This window comes from Cebus imitator, unplaced genomic scaffold, assembly GCF_001604975.1.
Source record: "Cebus imitator isolate Cc_AM_T3 unplaced genomic scaffold, Cebus_imitator-1.0 Scaffold112, whole genome shotgun sequence".
NCBI lineage: Eukaryota > Metazoa > Chordata > Mammalia > Primates > Cebidae > Cebus > Cebus imitator.
Genome location: NW_016107427.1, coordinates 2,466,513 through 2,481,797, shown reverse-complemented (window position 1 = coordinate 2,481,797; position 15,285 = coordinate 2,466,513). Strand labels below are relative to the sequence as shown.

Below are 15,285 nucleotides of genomic sequence, written 5' to 3'. Positions count from 1 at the left end.
AAAAAAAAAAAAAAAAAGAAAAAAAGCAAAGTGGGCTGGGCTCGGTGGCTCACACCTGTAATCCCAGAACTTTGGGAGGCCAAGGTGGGGGAATCGCAAGGTCAGGAGTTTGAGACCATCCTGGCCAACATGGTGAAACCCCATCTCTACTAAAAATACAAAAGTTAGCCAGGTGTGGTGGTGGGCACCTGTAATCCCAGCTACTCAGGAGGCTGAGGCAGGTGAATTGCTTTAAAACTGGAAGGGAGAGGTTGTAGTGAGCCGAGATTGTGCCACTACACTCCAGCCTGGGCAAAAGAGTGAGACTCTGTCTCAAAAAATAATAATAATAATAAAATAAATAAATAAATAAATAAAAAGAAAGAAAGAAAGAAAGAAAAAGAAGAAGAATGAAGTGAGGAATCAGTTTAATAGGTCTCAAGATTGATTATATAGCTACAGTAATCAAGACTGTGATGCTGGTAAACAGATAGGCACATAGATCAATGGAACGAAGCAGAGAACCCAGAAATCAACCCAGACAAATATGTTTTTCATTAATTAATTTGTATTGTAAATTCACATAGCATGAAATTTACCATTTTCACCATATGAAAGTTTAAAATTCTGTGGCAATTATTGCATCATGATATTGTACAACAGACACCACTGCCTTAGTTCCAGAACTTTTCCATCCACTCTAAGTGGAAGCCACATACTCATTAAATAGTCACTCCTCACTTCCTCTTCTCTACATCCCCTGGAAACCACCCATCTGTTTTCTGTCTCTACAGATTTGCCTGTTCTGTGAATGTCTTATGAATGAAATTGTACAAGGTGGCTGTTTCGTGTGTGGCTCACGTAGCGTCATGTTTCTGAGGCTCAACCATATTGCGGCATGTCTCAGTACTTCATTTGTATTTACAGCTGAATGGTATTCTGTCCTGTGCTCACACCACATTCTGTCCATCCATTCTTTGTGGATGGACATTTGGCTGTTGTAAATGCTGCTGCTATGCACACCTGTGTCCCAGCTTCTGCTTGAATACCTGCTTTCATTTCTTTTTTGGTGTATCCCCAGAAGTGAACTTGCTAGATCATATAGTCATTCTATATTTAATTTTTTGAGGAACTGCAAAAGCGTTTTCTGTGTCTGTACCACTTCTGGTTTCCATCAGCAACTTGTGAGGGTTCCAGGTTTTCTACATTCTTCCCAAAGAAACAAGAATAAAACTGATTTTCTGTTCTTTGACAATAGCCATCCTATGGGGTAAAGTGCTATCTCGCTTGAATTTTTTTTTTTTTGAGACACAGTCTCCCTCCATCACCCAGGCTGGAGTGCAGTGGCACAGTCTCGGCTCACTGCAACGTCTGCCTCCCGGATTCAAGCGATTCTCCTGCCGCAGCCTCCCAGGTAGCTGGGATTACAGGCGTACGCCACCATGCCCAGCTAATTTTGTATTTTTTTTTTATGTATTCTTTTTTTTTTGAGACAGAGTCTTGCTCTGTCACCAGGATGGAGTGCAATGGCGCAATCTCAGCTCACTGCAACCTCCGCCTCCTGGATTCAAGCGATTCTTCCACCTCAGCCTCCTGAGTAGATGGGACCACAAGTGTGTGCCATCATGCCTGGCTAATTTTTGTATTTTTGGTAGAGACAGAGTTTCACCATGTTGGCCAGGATGGTCTTGATCTCTTGACCTCATGATCCGCCCACCTTGGCCTCCCAAAGTGCTGGGATTACAAGCGTGAGCCACCGAGCCCAGCCCTTTTTTTTTTTTTTTTTTAAGGGACCGGGTTTCGATCCTTTCTAGTTCATGAGCATGATGAGTGAGACGTGCTACCCTTGAACCTTGTTATGACGTCTGCACATTACCCGTCTGACCTGAGAGAAAAAAAAAGAGACAGGGTTTCACAGTGTTGGCCAGGCTGGTCTCAAACTCCTGACCTCATGATCCATCCGCCTTGGCCTCCCCAAGTGCTGGGATAAGCGCGGTAGCATAAGCCACCACGCCCGGCTTTTTAATTAATTTATTTATTTAGAGGTGGAGTTTTATTCTCGTTGCCCAGGCTGGAGTGCAATGGCAAAATCTTGGCTCACCACAACCTCTGCTCCTGGGTTCAAGCGATTCTCCCACCTCAGCCCCCTGAGTAGCTGGGATTACAGGCATGTGCCACCACCCTAGGCTAATTTTGTATTTTTAGTTGAGACTGGGTTCCTCCATGTTGGTCAGGCTGGTCTCGAACTCCCAACCTCAGGTGATCCACCCGCCTCAGCCTCCCAACGTGCTGAGATTAAGGCCTGAACCACCGTGCCCAGCCTCATTTGGTTTTAGTTTGCACTTCCCTGGTGACTGAAGCTGCTGAGCATCTTTTCATGTGCTTGGTGACCATGTGCCTGCCTTCTTTGGAAACGTGTCTATTTTAGTCCTTCGCCCAGTTTTTAATTGGATTGTCTTAAGAGTCCTCTATATGTCCTGGATATTAGACCCTTATCAGATATGTGATATTTCAAATATTCACTTTCATCCATTTTCACTCTCCTGACAGTGCCCTTATTGAATAAACATTTTATTTTATTTTTTGAGACTGAATTTTAGTCTTGTGGCCCAGACTGGAGTACAGTGGCGAGATCTCGGCTCGCTGCAACCTCTGCCTCGCGGGTTCCAGTGATTCTCTTGCCTCAGCCTCCTGAGTAGTTGGGATTACAGGCATGAGCCACAACACCTGGCTAATTTTGTATTTTTAGTAGAGACAAGTTTTCACCATGCTGGCCAGGCTGGTCTCGAACTCCTGACCTCAGATGATCCACCTGCCTCAGCCTCCCAAAGTGCTGGGATTACAGGTGTGAGCCACTGTGCCCGGCCACCAGACTCCTTTTATACGGGCAGTAATCTGTTCATGAGGGCAGAGTCCTTGCGACCTAATGACCTCCCAAAGATCCCACCACCTACTGCTATCACCCTGGAGGTGGGGATATAACATAACGAATGTTGGGGGGAGACCAACGTTCTCCTCATAGCAGGTGGGCTTCCGGGGCAGAAGGCAGGGCTCCGTTCTCCCAGGGCCTGTCCACCAAGAGGGACCCCACCCACCAGCTGGGCCGTTTGGTAATTCTCCCAGGCGGATGGTTAATTCTGCAAAAAGGAAGAGAATCTCTGTCACCACCGTCCCCTAGTTCACTAAGAAGAGCGATGCTGTCTGACACATACCCACCGTGGACTGCAGTGGAGAGGCCAGACCAGGGAAACTGAGGCACAGCCAGGGGGGCAGGTTTGAGGCAAGAGGAGTGGCAGGGGAGAGAACAGGGACCCCACTCTCATGCCGTAGGTTGAGCAGGGGTGCATGGGAGCTCACTGGTGCTCAGGGCTGCCTCCCAGACCTGGACACCCATGTGGAATGGCCATCCCGCCCTCAACAAGCAGAGGCAACTTCCTCTCCACAGTGGGTAAACTGAGGCCTAGTGAGGAAGCTGGTGGCCAGGAGGGTTCTAGGGTCCTCACAAAGTGTCCTCCAGAGACTCACACCTCCCCTGATGCCAGACCACCTGGCCAGGCTGTGGGGGCAGGGCCTAGGGCCCTGGCCAGGGCTCCACAAGCCTCCACCTGCAGCAGGGGAGAAGGCACAGAATCCAGGCTTGTTTGAGGGGCCAAGGCTGAGCCCCCTCCAGCCCCTGCCCTGCTCTGCCATTGGGACCTGGCGTCTCCCAAATTCTGCATGCATCACCAGAGCAGTGCCCGCTGTCTTTGCAGGCTGGGAACACCTGATGTGACCTGGGCACCCGAGGGGCACCCAGCACAGCAGGAGCCTGGACCTGGAGAGCTTCTGTCCTCCGTACATCAAGGCCTGAGTCATGATTCTGCCCCTTAGCAGCTTCGTGACTCTGGCCAAGCTCTTCCCCACAGTGGACCTCAGTTTCCACATCTGTGGATGGCACCAATCCCGATGAAGACCTAAGGAGACCATTCTGCTGATGGAGTGAGCAGAATCACAAAGCTCTCAGGGCCCAGCCCGGGCATGCCAGGCCTGCAGGCGTCCTAGGGCACAGCATGCATGTGGGAGAAGGGGCTGCTGAGCCCTTCTGCTCCATCTGAGGACACGGGGCTCAGGTATGGAGCCCAATACTGTCCCAAAGCTCTGCTGCCCAGGCACCTCTTGGGGAAACTGAGGCTCAGCCCCACAAAGGCATCAGCCCCACTGAAGACAGGGCCAAGCCCCTGGCCCCTCACTCCCCTCCAGGGGTCTGTGTCACAAGGGCCTCCTCCAGAGAGCCTTGGTGGCTCTGGATTGCCCCGGGGCAAGGGGCTGGGATGGAAAGCCCCACAGCATGGTGGAAAGTCCAGAATTCTACAAGAGCCTCTTTGTCAATCTCCATGCAAGAGGCTGGGTGACACCTGCCCACAGGGGTCAGGCCCCAGCCCGGTAATACAGGTGCACCCGCAAAGATTTCAGGTCTTTTAAAAAAAGTGAAATGCGGCCAGGCGTGGTGGCTCACGCCTGTAATCCAAGCACTTTGGAGGCCAAGGCGGGCAGATCACCTGAAGTCAGGAGTTCAAGACTAGCCTGACCAACATGGTGAAACCCCATCTTTTTTTTAAAAAAAAATAAATAAGTGAAGTGCAGGCTTGGATGTTGCTTTTCAGTTTTTAATTCCCCTTGACCTACCTCTGGGCGAAGGCTTCCACTGACCCACTTAACCACCTGGGGCGAGAAGAGCCACCAGGTCGCCCGGAGTGACTTCAGGGCAGGACGGCCTCACAGGAGAGAGGGGAGCCGGTCATCCCAAAGCTGTGTGTGCCGTTCCCCGGCACCCCGGGACCTTTCTGCATGGACAGTGGAGCCCGTGGGCCTGAGGGTTGCCATTGAACTTGATGTTAGTAAGCCCTCCCCTGGTGAGACCCCTGACCACAGAGGAGCAAGGAGAACGGGGTGTTTCAAGGGCAGGCAGGGGCCCGTGCAGAGCGGGGCTTCTGTGCGATTTTAGCTTGTGCTTATTCCTTTTTTTTTTTTTTTTTTTTTTTGAGACGGAGTTTCACTCTTGTTACCCAGGCTGGAGTGCAATGGCTCGATCTCGGCTCACCGCAACCTCCGCCTCCTGGGTTCAGGCAATTCTCCTGCCTCAGCCTCCTGAGTAGCTGGGATTACAGGCACGCACCTCCATGCCCAGCTAATTTTTTGTATTTTTTAGTAGAGATGGGGTTTCACCATGTTGACCAGGATGGTCTCGATCTCTTGACCTCGTGATCCACCCGCCTCAGCCTCCCAAAGTGCTGGGATTACAGGCTTGAGCCACCGCGCCCGGCCTGGCTTGTGCTTATTCTAAATATTTTTGCCATAAATACAGAACTCCAGGGGAGAGGGCAGGAAACCCGGTGAGCTGAGGCCTGGCCCAGCTAGGGACAGGATGTGCCTCTCGGAGTGGGCACCTGCAGGGCGGCCCAGGAGGGTCTTCCCTGGCGGGGTCTGCAGAAGGCACAGTGCAGGGAGTGAGAGAGCACACTCCACACACTGAGACACGGGCAGCGTGAGGGCCCTGCTCCCAGCTCAGCGCTCCTGGGCACTCCACACACCCAGACATGGGCAGCGTGAGGGCCCTGCTCCCAGCTCAGCGCTCCTGGGTACTCCACACACCCAGACACGGGCAGCGTGAGGGCCCTGCTCCCAGCTCAGCGCTCCTGGGCGCTCCACACACCCAGACATGGGCAGCGTGAGGGCCCTGCTCTCAGCTCAGCGCTCCTGGGCGCTCCACACACCCAGACATGGGCAGTGAGAGGGCCCTGCTCCCAGCTCAGAGCTCCTGGGGCACACCATACCTCAGCCAGCCTGTTCCCACCCCGACTCCGCACTGCCTGACACTCCACAGCCACCCCTGGCTGTCTGAGACGGACCCCCTCCCCCACAGGTTGTCCTCCAGGACAACCCCAGCACCTGAACCCAGGCTGACCACCTCGGCCACCACCTTTGGCCCCACCTTCCAGGTTTGTTATCAAGCACCCCTGGAGTCTTTTCTGGAGGAATCTCAGCACGTGCAGAACATTCAGGGGGACGCTGGAGCTGGAGGTAGAAGGAGAAATTGAGATCGAGCCCTGGTCCAGAGGAGAGGTGCCCACTGCTCCCCATCCCGGACTCTGGCTGCCCAACGACCAACGGCACACCTGCCCACGCGGGAATCTTGGTGGCATCTCTCACTGCGTCAGTCACCCCAGCCCAATGCTGCCCAGATTCAGGCTTCTTGGTACCTTTGTCACTCCTCAGCCCTGACCCATACTGGGCAGGGCGCTTCCTTCTCAGGCTTAGGGGGAACACTGTACCCAGAGTCCTTTGTGGTTCTCTGCAGCCTGCACACAGGGCCTGCCTCGCTGTCTGACCGCACAGACAAGGGGTCTATGTCACCAAGGCCTCCCGCTGAGGCCAGCCCCCTCGAGGCCATGCCTGCGGGGCCACCAAGGGTTCAGCATCCTTGCAGGCCCCAGGCCTCTGCCCTTGCTCCTGCTTTACTGGGGGCACTGTCCCCACCCACGTCCACCTGAGACCCTCATCTCCTGTCCACTGTAGCTCCTCTCTGGGACGTCTTCCCAGATGCCCCTGAAGCTCCTGTCTGAGCCACAGTGTCCCTCAGCCTCTGTCACTGGTCCTAGGAAGGCCCCTCAGGAGCTCACACTCAGGGCCACGCCCAGGGCCTCCACCATGGGGCCAGCTGCCTTCCTTCTAAAGCACCTGGAGGAAGGATGTAGGTGGGGTCAATGTGAACCTCCATCCCCAGGCAAATATACCCCTTTTGAAGATGAGGGAACCGAAGCTCACAGGAGGAAAGGACTTGCCTGGTGTCACACGGCCAGCCTAGGGTGGCGAAATCAGGAGCTGCCTAGGGTGGGACACCAGCCCTACAGTCTCCTCCATCAGACTGGGACCCTGCATCCGGCTCCTCCCACAGCCCCAGGTGGGCCCCTGAGTGGGGCTCTCAGCTTGTGTGGAGGTACCCCAGGGACGCCACCCCAATCTAGCCTCCGTGGAGGCTCATGCAGGCCACTTGGAGGGGCCAGTGCACTCCGGCAGCCCCTGTCAGGCCCCTGAGCACCGAGCCTCCCCACCGAGGGCAGCTGTCCCGGCTTTGCCACATTCCAGCAGGGCCCTCGGGGAGGCAGGCCAGGGCCACATTGTGGAAGCCAGAGGCCTTTGAGCCCCGCCCAGAGCAAGTCTCAGTCCCCAGCCCCCAAGGCAGTTGCCCCGGTGGGTGAGTCAGGCTGGGTGAGGGAGAGCAGCGCCTCCATCACACGGAAGCGTCCCCGCCGCAGGGAGGCTGAGGCTCTGGCCCTGATTGGGCACCGGGTGGAGCTACCTTTGCGCTTTGCCTGGTCACGGGGGTATAACAGGGGTGCGCGGGGCTGGCAGGCGGGGGACACGGGTGCACAGCCGGCGCGGACGCCCCACAGGCCCGTCGGGGACCCGAGGCGAGGAGAGGGACTGCCAGCATCCCGGGACCCCCGCCCAGCCCCGAGCAGACCCCATGGCGGACGCGGTGCTGCGCCGGCTCCTGAGGCTGCACCGCACGGAGATCGCGGTGGCGGTGGACAGCGCCTTTCCCCTGCTGCACGCGCTGGCTGACTACGACGTGGTCCCCGAGGACAAGTTCCAGGTGGGCCCCCGCCCTCCCCTGCCCCCAGGCCCTGTGAGTCAGGGGCAGTCCCCAGGGAAATTCCAGGAGGACCCCACCCCGAGCCTCCCAGTTCCTCCAGTCCCCCCAGGCGGGGCACGGTGGCTCAGGCCTGTAGTCCCAGCACTTTGGGAGGCCGAAGCGGGCGGATCACCTGAGGTTTGGAGTTTGAGACCAGCCTGACCAACATGTAGAAACCTCATCTCTACTAAAAATACAAAATTAGCTGGGCACAGTGGCAGTCACCTGTAATCTAGCTATTTGGAAAGCTGAGGAAGGAGAATCACTTAAACCCGGGAGGCGGAGGTTGCAGTAAGCAGAGATCACGCCATTGCACTCCAGCCTGGGCAACAAGAGTGAAACTCCATCTCAAAAAAAAAAAAAAAAAAAAGCCGAGTGCAGTGGTTCACACCTGTAATCCCAGTACTCTGAGAGGCCAAGGTGGGCGGATCACCTGAAGTTGGGGGTTTGAGACCAGCCTGGCCAACATGGAGAAACCCCATCTCTTCTGAAAATACAAAAAAACTTAGCTGGGCATGGTGGCACATGCCTATAATCTTAGTTACTCGGGAGGCTGAGGCAGGAGAATTGCTTACCCAGGAGGCGGAGGTTGCAATGAGCCGATACCACGCCACTGCACTCCAGCCTGGGCAACAAGAGCAAAACTGTCTCAAAAAAAAAAAGTTGGCTCCCTTTCCCCAGCCACCCCCACACCTCACCCCCAAGCCAAAGGAATGGCCTCCAGGACGAGTTTCCCCGGCCCCCACCCTCAACACCCTGTGTCACCACCTGATCCCACCACAAACCGAGGAGATGGGTATGGAGGTGCCCAGGTCTCCAGTGACTCTGCGTGGGAGAGCCCCCCTTTAGTCACGGTGAAGACAGGCAGGCTGCAGGGTTAGGTGACCATGGCAGGGACCCTCATGCCACCCACTGCAGGAGACACTTCGTCTGAAGGAGAAGGAGGGCTGCCCCCAGGCCTTCCACGCCCTCCTGTCCTGGCTGCTGACCCAGGACTCCACAGCCATCCTGGACTTCTGGAGGGTTCTGTTCAAGGACTTCAACGTGGAGCGCTATGGCCGGCTGCAGCCCATCCTCGACAGCTTCCCCAAAGGTGGGTGCTGGTGTGCCTGGCTGCCAGGGTGCCTGGGGCAGCTGCTGTCACCCGCTCAGCCCAGCTGGACTGGAGCTGGAGTGGTGTTTGGGGAGGCCGTGGGTGATACCCCAGGATGGGCTTGGATCCTAAGAGGCAAAGGGCCCAGGCCTCACCCACGTGGCCAGGGTGTCCAGTTCTGGGGCCCAGCCCCCCCTGCAGAAAACTCTGAGGCTGGGACCCTGCTTCTGCCCCTGAGCTGCAGATGTGGACCTCAGCCAGCCCCGGAAGGGGAGGAAGCCCCCGGCCATCCCCAAGGCTTTGGTGCCGCCACCCAGGCTCCCCACCAAGAGGAAGGCCGCAGAAGAGGCTCGAGCTGCCGCGCCAGCCACCCTGACTCCAAGGACCACCTGCAGCCCAGGTACCCAGTAGGGGAAGCCAGTTGGGGGCTCCAGTCTTCCTGGGAGCCTGCGCCCCCTCCCCACCCGGGCTTCCCCTCACTGGGGTGGAGCCAGCCTGCCTGGGGCTGTGGAGGTCCCCTCTGGGTACTAGACCCACACACTGGACCAGCCTCTCAGCCCCTTCCTGCCCGAAGGCTGAGCTCCCCAGGGCTGGCGAAGTAGGCACGTGGGTTTTATCTGCTTTCTACTGAGGGGAAACCAGAGCCCTTCAAAGGGAAGGACCCACGGGAGGCCGGAATACCCAGGACTGGACCCCGCTCCACACTCTCCCACCTCGGGCCCCTGCCCACTAGCACTTACCCCCACTGAGAAGGAGGCCAGGCTGCCCCCAGCTCCCCCATTCAGGCTCTCAGCTGAAGGCCAAGCCCCCCAGGAAGCCGGAGAGCAGCGCAGAGCAGCAGCGCCTTCCGCTCGGGAATGGTGAGCAGGGCCCAGGGGGAGCGCCTCCCTTCTCCCTGGCCAGGGGCAAGGGGTCAGGGGTCAGAGCAGGGCCTGCCCTCTGAGGGCCTGTCCTGGGGACTGGGAATGTGCTGGCCTGGCATGCAAGGGCCATCCCAAGGGCCTGAGCGGCACCGCTAGACCCAGGAAGGAGACACCCTGGCTCCAAGCATGATCTTGCCAGTCACCTCTGCCCCCACTGCACCCCGGTTCTGGGACCCCCTTCTCAGGCACCCCACTTCTGCCCGTCCATTCCCTATCCTCCAGGATGAGTCCAGACACTGCTTCCTCCAGAAAATCATCCCTGGCCCCCAGCTGCATGCAGACTGGACCCCTCCCAATTCCCTCTCATTCCTTCCCAGGGCACTGGACCCCAGAGACACCCTGTGCCCACCGCTGTCCTCCCTGAGGGCAGAGACTAGGAACTCTGTGTCCCTCCCAGCACAACCATGCTATGGGGGGCCTGGTCATTAGTCATTCCTTCCTATCCATGCGCCAGCTCTGCTGACAGTACCACCCCCAGCACACACACACACGAGTGCACACATGAACACATTCGCGTGTCTCTGCACTTACCTGTGGGCTGTCTGCATATGGCAGGACTGGGTCCCCTCCTCGGCCTGCCCTGGCTGGAAGGAGAGGCCTCTGCATCCAGGTACCACCTGCTCCTGGCACGGAGGATGTGCTTGGAAACAGTCTTCCCCACGGGTGACCCCAATGGGTGGTCCCTTTCCCAGGGATTCAGACCATGTCAGCTTCAGTCCAGAGAGCTGTGACCGTGTCCTCCGGGGACGTCCCGGGAACCCGAGGAGCCGTGGAGGGGATCCTCATCCAGCAGGTGTTTGAGTCGGGTAGGCGCTGTGGTGGGGAGTGCGGCTGACGGGGAGACCCAGGCCCCAAGATGGAAGGAGGACTCCGCACCCTCGTGGTCCTACCGCACAGAGCTGTGGCTCAGGTAGCCAGAGTTTCTGCCTGTGGTTCTGACTTTGGAGAAGAAGGGTGGGCACTGACGTCTCCCTTTCGGGGGGTCTTCTGTGAGGCCAGTGGTCCAGGCATGCATCCCAGCTTGGTGTGCACAGCACTCCCCATCACCTTCATCCATCCACAAGGGCCCTCCTGGGCCATGGGATTGCATCCTTAGAAAGTTCTGCTGGTGCTGATGAGGACCTCCAGGGAGTCTGCATTCCAACCAGGACAGCCCGCGGAGCCCTCGCCCCCATACCGTAGGCAACCTGCAGCACCCTCACCCCCATACCCTGGCCAGCCGCCGACCCCATGCAATCACCAGCACCATCTGACCAGGGCACAGCAGGGCTGGTGGCGGCAGGCCCACCATGCCATTGGGGCATTTGATCTACAGTCCCTGCCCGGCTGGATATGGGCTGGGGACACCGAGGGCAGCCGGGGCCCTGGTGTTGCACCTCTGGGAGGGCCCCAGGCCCCTGTGTGACTTCCTAAGGCTGTTGGACCAAGTTGGCACAAGCTGGAGGCTTAAAACAACAGAATGCCAAGGTCCAGGCGTCCTGGCAGCGCTCCTCTGGGGGCTCGAGGGAAGTCTTTCCTTGTCCCTCCCAGCTGCTGGCTGTTATGGGGGTGCCCGTGCCCTTCCTCCCGGGCTCAGGACCCTACCGCTCCAGGCTCTGCCTCTGTGGTCACACAGCTATCTCTTGTGTGTCCCATTTTTGTAAGGACACCAGTGATTGAACTTATGGTCCAGTGCGACCTCATGTTAACTAATCACATCTAGGAAGACTCCAGTTCTAAGTAAGGTCACACTCTGAGGTTCTGGGTGGACGTGAACTTTGGGGGACACTATTGAACCCCCTTGTGCAGACAGCCCCAGGACAATCCTCGGGCCTGAGTCGCTGGGGGTGGGGGTGAGCTGGAGGAATGCAGGCTGGGGAACACCACTTGTCCCTAGGAGGCCCCAGCCCACGGCCTGCACCACCACCAAGGCAGGTCCTGCTGGGGGGGTGACACAGCACCAGACAGTGTCTCCTCCCAGGGAGCTCCAAGAAGTGCATCCAGGTCGGGGGGGAGTTTTACACTCCCAGCAAGTTCGAAGATCCCGGTGGGAAGAGCAAGGCCCGCAGCAGCGGTGGCCTGAAGCCTCTGGTTCGAGCCAAGGGAGCCCAGGGCGCTGCCCCCGTAAGCACCTCCTGTCCCTGGGGAGCCCGGCTCCTGATATACCCCCACCCAGGAATAGCATGGCCTCCGGGGCAATGGCTCTGCTGGGGGCTGGGGGCTGCTGCCGAGACGCCTGGCACCACAGCCACGTGCACCCTCGCTGCCCAGGCTGCCCCCATGGCTGACGATCTCTTCCTTGCAGGGTGGAGGTGAGCCTAGGCTGGGCCAGCAGGGCAGGGTTCCCGCCCCTCCGGCCCTCCCCAGTGACCCCCAGCCCCACCAGGTAACAACCTAGAGCACAGGAGGGCCCTGTCTGCCCCAGCTCCCCTCGGGCAGGCCCTGCTGCCTCTGTCTTGTCCCAGGCACTCAGGCACGAGCACCAGGGCCCGAGCCCCTCCCCACAGGGTAGAGCTCTTTTTCCGTAATAGACAGTTTTTCCTCATAATATACAATTATAATATTATTTTAAATAAGTCAGAGAAATGAGGTCCTCTCAGGTGTTTGGCCCGGGCTGTACCCCAGCAATCTCTGATGGGCGCAGTGACGTCACTGCTGCATTGGGACCAGCCTAGTCTGGGTGACTGGGGGGCTTCTGTCTGGGAGGCCCCTGAAGGCATAGCAGACACCATCCAGGCAGGGCACCAGGAGGGTGGGGCGGAGGGTTCAGCAGGCGCTGAGGTCAGGAGGGGCTCCCTGGGCCTGGCCCCACTGCCCTGTGAGGAAGGGCGTGTGGTGGGGTGTACAGCTCCCGGGCCCCCGGAACACAGCAGCCCTCAGAAACCGGGTTTTCTCCCCACTAAGGATGGCAGGTGTATGTCAGACGAGATGGACAGGAAGAGGGGGGTCAGGGTGGAATTTCAGGTCTCAGCAGCATAGGGGCAGGGCAGAGCCCAGGAGCTCAGGCCCCCAGAGACTCTGCTGGGGGCCGTTTCGGGGAGGAGGTGGCTGTCAGGAGGGGGCTGCATCCCATCTCTCTCTTCCCCGTCCCAGAAGAACGAGGACGAGTGTGCCGTGTGCAGGGACGGCGGGGAGCTCATCTGCTGTGACGGCTGCCCTCGAGCCTTCCACCTGGCCTGCCTGTCCCCGCCGCTCCGGGACATCCCCAGGTGAGCCAGCACCTCTGCCATTGCAAACCGGCGTCCCACTTCACGGCCACCTCCACCCGCTGACGCTGAAGGGAAGCCACCCCGAAGCTCTCCCATCCATGAGGGAGCAGGGCTCTGGGTCAGGTCACTGGGTTGTGGGGACTGGGGACTGGGCCTGAGGTTTTCCCACCCTGCCACCTGCCTGCCGGCCTGGCCACACTGGCCGCCCAGCCTGGACAACCAGGCCCGTGAGGGCAGCAAAGCAGAACAGAGGCCCAGTGTGGAGATGCCACCCGGTCCGAGCCCACCCCAGGCTCCAGCCCATAGCCTCATGAGTAGCTGGCCCCCACCCCAGAGTCCCACCCAGACAGGGCTGGGGAGCACAGAGGCCACAGAGCTGCACCCCTAAAGGCAGGTGAGACTTTACCAATGTTCAGGACCCCGGGCTTAGTGGGGCTGGGAGGCCTCCTCTGCATTCACACCCCAGCGCTCCCTCCGCATAGCACACTGGGCCCTGTCCCCACCCCAACCCCACAGGACGTGGCAGTCTGTGGGAGGAAGAGCTCTGGGTGGAGTGGGGACCCCACGTTCCAGCGAGGCTCTGCCCCAGCCCCTGAGTGGCTGTCATCAGGCCCCGTCTCAGCGTCACACAGCGTCACTAGAATAAGGGGCACAGTGGGGGGCATCCTTCCTCTCCTGAAGCCCTCTCCTTCCTGTCTCTCCCTGCCCTTGGTTGCCTCCCATTCTGCAGGGTGCCATTCCCCTTAAGGAAACAGGGGTGGGTCCCGGGACATACACAGTCAGCTTGGGGAGGCCCCTGGCAGGGCCCAGCCCTGAGAGGCAGGCATGGCCACTGCACTGGGGATTCGGGGGTTCATCAGAGAAGCACGCCAAGGGGACCCTGATCACGCTGGCCAGGGCAACTCCACACGGGCAAATGTCCCCTGCTGGGCTTTCCCTGCCTGAGTCTCTGCCCAGCTCCCCGCTGTGCCTTGGTTTCCCCACTGTAAAAGGACTTGGTGCTATGGAGCCCTGGGGTCCCGTCCTTGGGTTTGGGGATCTGTCATCCCCTCTCTTGTTCTGTATCTCTGACTGGTGGACACACGAGCAGTGGGACCTGGAGGTGCTCCAGCTGCCTGCAGGCGACAGTCCCTGAGATGCAGCCCCGAGCAGAGGAGCCCCAGCCCCAGGAGCCACCTGTGGAGACCCCGGTACGGCCACGCCCACTCCAGGTCCGGCCACCCCTCCTGTCTGCCTGCCCCCTGGAGTCCTATGGGACAGGCCTGCCCCAGCCATAGCACTGTCTACCCCCAATGCCCAAGCCCGGTCCTTGTGGTCTCCCGCGGCGGAGCCCCCATCACGGTTCCTGCCGGCCTGAACCCAGCTTCCGGCTGTGGGGCCCGCCCAGGGGAGGCACGGTGAGCACTGAGAAGTCCCCAGAGCTGTGCTCCTCTGGCTGCTGCTGCGAAGATGGCGGGCCACCGAGCTCGCCCCGTGCAGACCCAGCGTTCCCTCCCACAGCCCTGAGGGCCGGGCGTCGCTGGGTTAGGATAGAGGACCACAGGGGCCGGGAACTGCCACAGGCCTTTCCCACGCTGGCCTCCACCCCTACCCGCCGCCCGGGTTTCAGGGTCCCAGCAGTCACCAACTGCCAGGTGGTGCCAGGCAGGTCCCCGCTGCCCCTCAGAATGCTGACCCTTGGGTTCCAGCTCTCCCTGGGGCTGAGGTCGGCGGGAGAGGAGGCGAGGGGCCCACTCGGGGAGCCCCCAGCCGGCATGGACACGGCTCTCATCTACAAGCACCTGCCAGCCCCGCCTCCTGCAGCCCCCCTGCCAGGGCTGGACCCCTCGGCCTTGCACCCCCTACTGTGTGTGAGCCCTGAGGGGCAGCAGGTGAGCCGGGAGTAGGGGTCAGGGTGGGAGCCCAGGACCTACAGGGCTGAATTCACCTGAAATGGAAGAAGAGGGAGGCACAGGACCTGGGGCTGTGGGGGGAGCGTGGGGGCTGGTGGGGGGAGTGTGGGGGGCTGTGAGGGGAGCGTGGGGGCCTGCGGGGGGAGCATGGGGGGCTGTGAGGGGAAGGGGAGGCTCCCGGACACATTCTCTCATTGCTCCTGGACCCTCCCCTCACTCCAGCTCCTGGCCGTGAGCATCACTGCTTCCTGCACAAGGCAGGACAATGAAGGGAGGATGACTCAGTGCCAGTGGGAGCCCACCTCGCCCTGCCTCATCCCCCCACTGTGCCTCATCCTCACTCTGCGTCATCCCCCATCACACGTCATGCCCCCACCACTGTGCCCATCCCCCACTGTGCCTCATCCTCACTTTGCCTCATCCCCCATCACACGTTATCCCCCCATCGCACCTCATCCTCCCCACCTCGCCTCATATCCCACATGGCTCCTCATCCCCGCCCTGCCTCATCCCCCCACCACACATCATCCCCCCC

At 59.3% G+C, this 15,285-nt stretch overlaps 1 protein-coding gene and 1 pseudogene across 1 annotated transcript in view; both read left to right on the top strand.

Annotated features, from left to right (window-relative positions):
• The first annotated feature begins 1,782 nt into the window (after nucleotides 1-1,782).
• Nucleotides 1,783-1,865, top strand: LOC119472691 (annotated as a pseudogene).
• Nucleotides 1,866-7,220: 5,355 nt separating this feature from the next.
• The window catches only part of AIRE (autoimmune regulator), a 14,028-nt gene continuing 5,963 nt past the window's right edge, over nucleotides 7,221-15,285 (top strand). Inside the window, exons 1-10 of the mRNA XM_037741989.1 lie at nucleotides 7,221-7,615; nucleotides 8,573-8,747; nucleotides 8,992-9,147; nucleotides 9,533-9,607; nucleotides 10,363-10,476; nucleotides 11,631-11,773; nucleotides 11,955-12,035; nucleotides 12,743-12,858; nucleotides 13,949-14,048; nucleotides 14,547-14,740. Coding sequence (XP_037597917.1) covers nucleotides 7,487-7,615; nucleotides 8,573-8,747; nucleotides 8,992-9,147; nucleotides 9,533-9,607; nucleotides 10,363-10,476; nucleotides 11,631-11,773; nucleotides 11,955-12,035; nucleotides 12,743-12,858; nucleotides 13,949-14,048; nucleotides 14,547-14,740 — 1,283 coding nt within the window. The 5' untranslated portion in view covers nucleotides 7,221-7,486. The remainder of the gene's footprint in view (nucleotides 7,616-8,572; nucleotides 8,748-8,991; nucleotides 9,148-9,532; nucleotides 9,608-10,362; nucleotides 10,477-11,630; nucleotides 11,774-11,954; nucleotides 12,036-12,742; nucleotides 12,859-13,948; nucleotides 14,049-14,546; nucleotides 14,741-15,285) is intronic.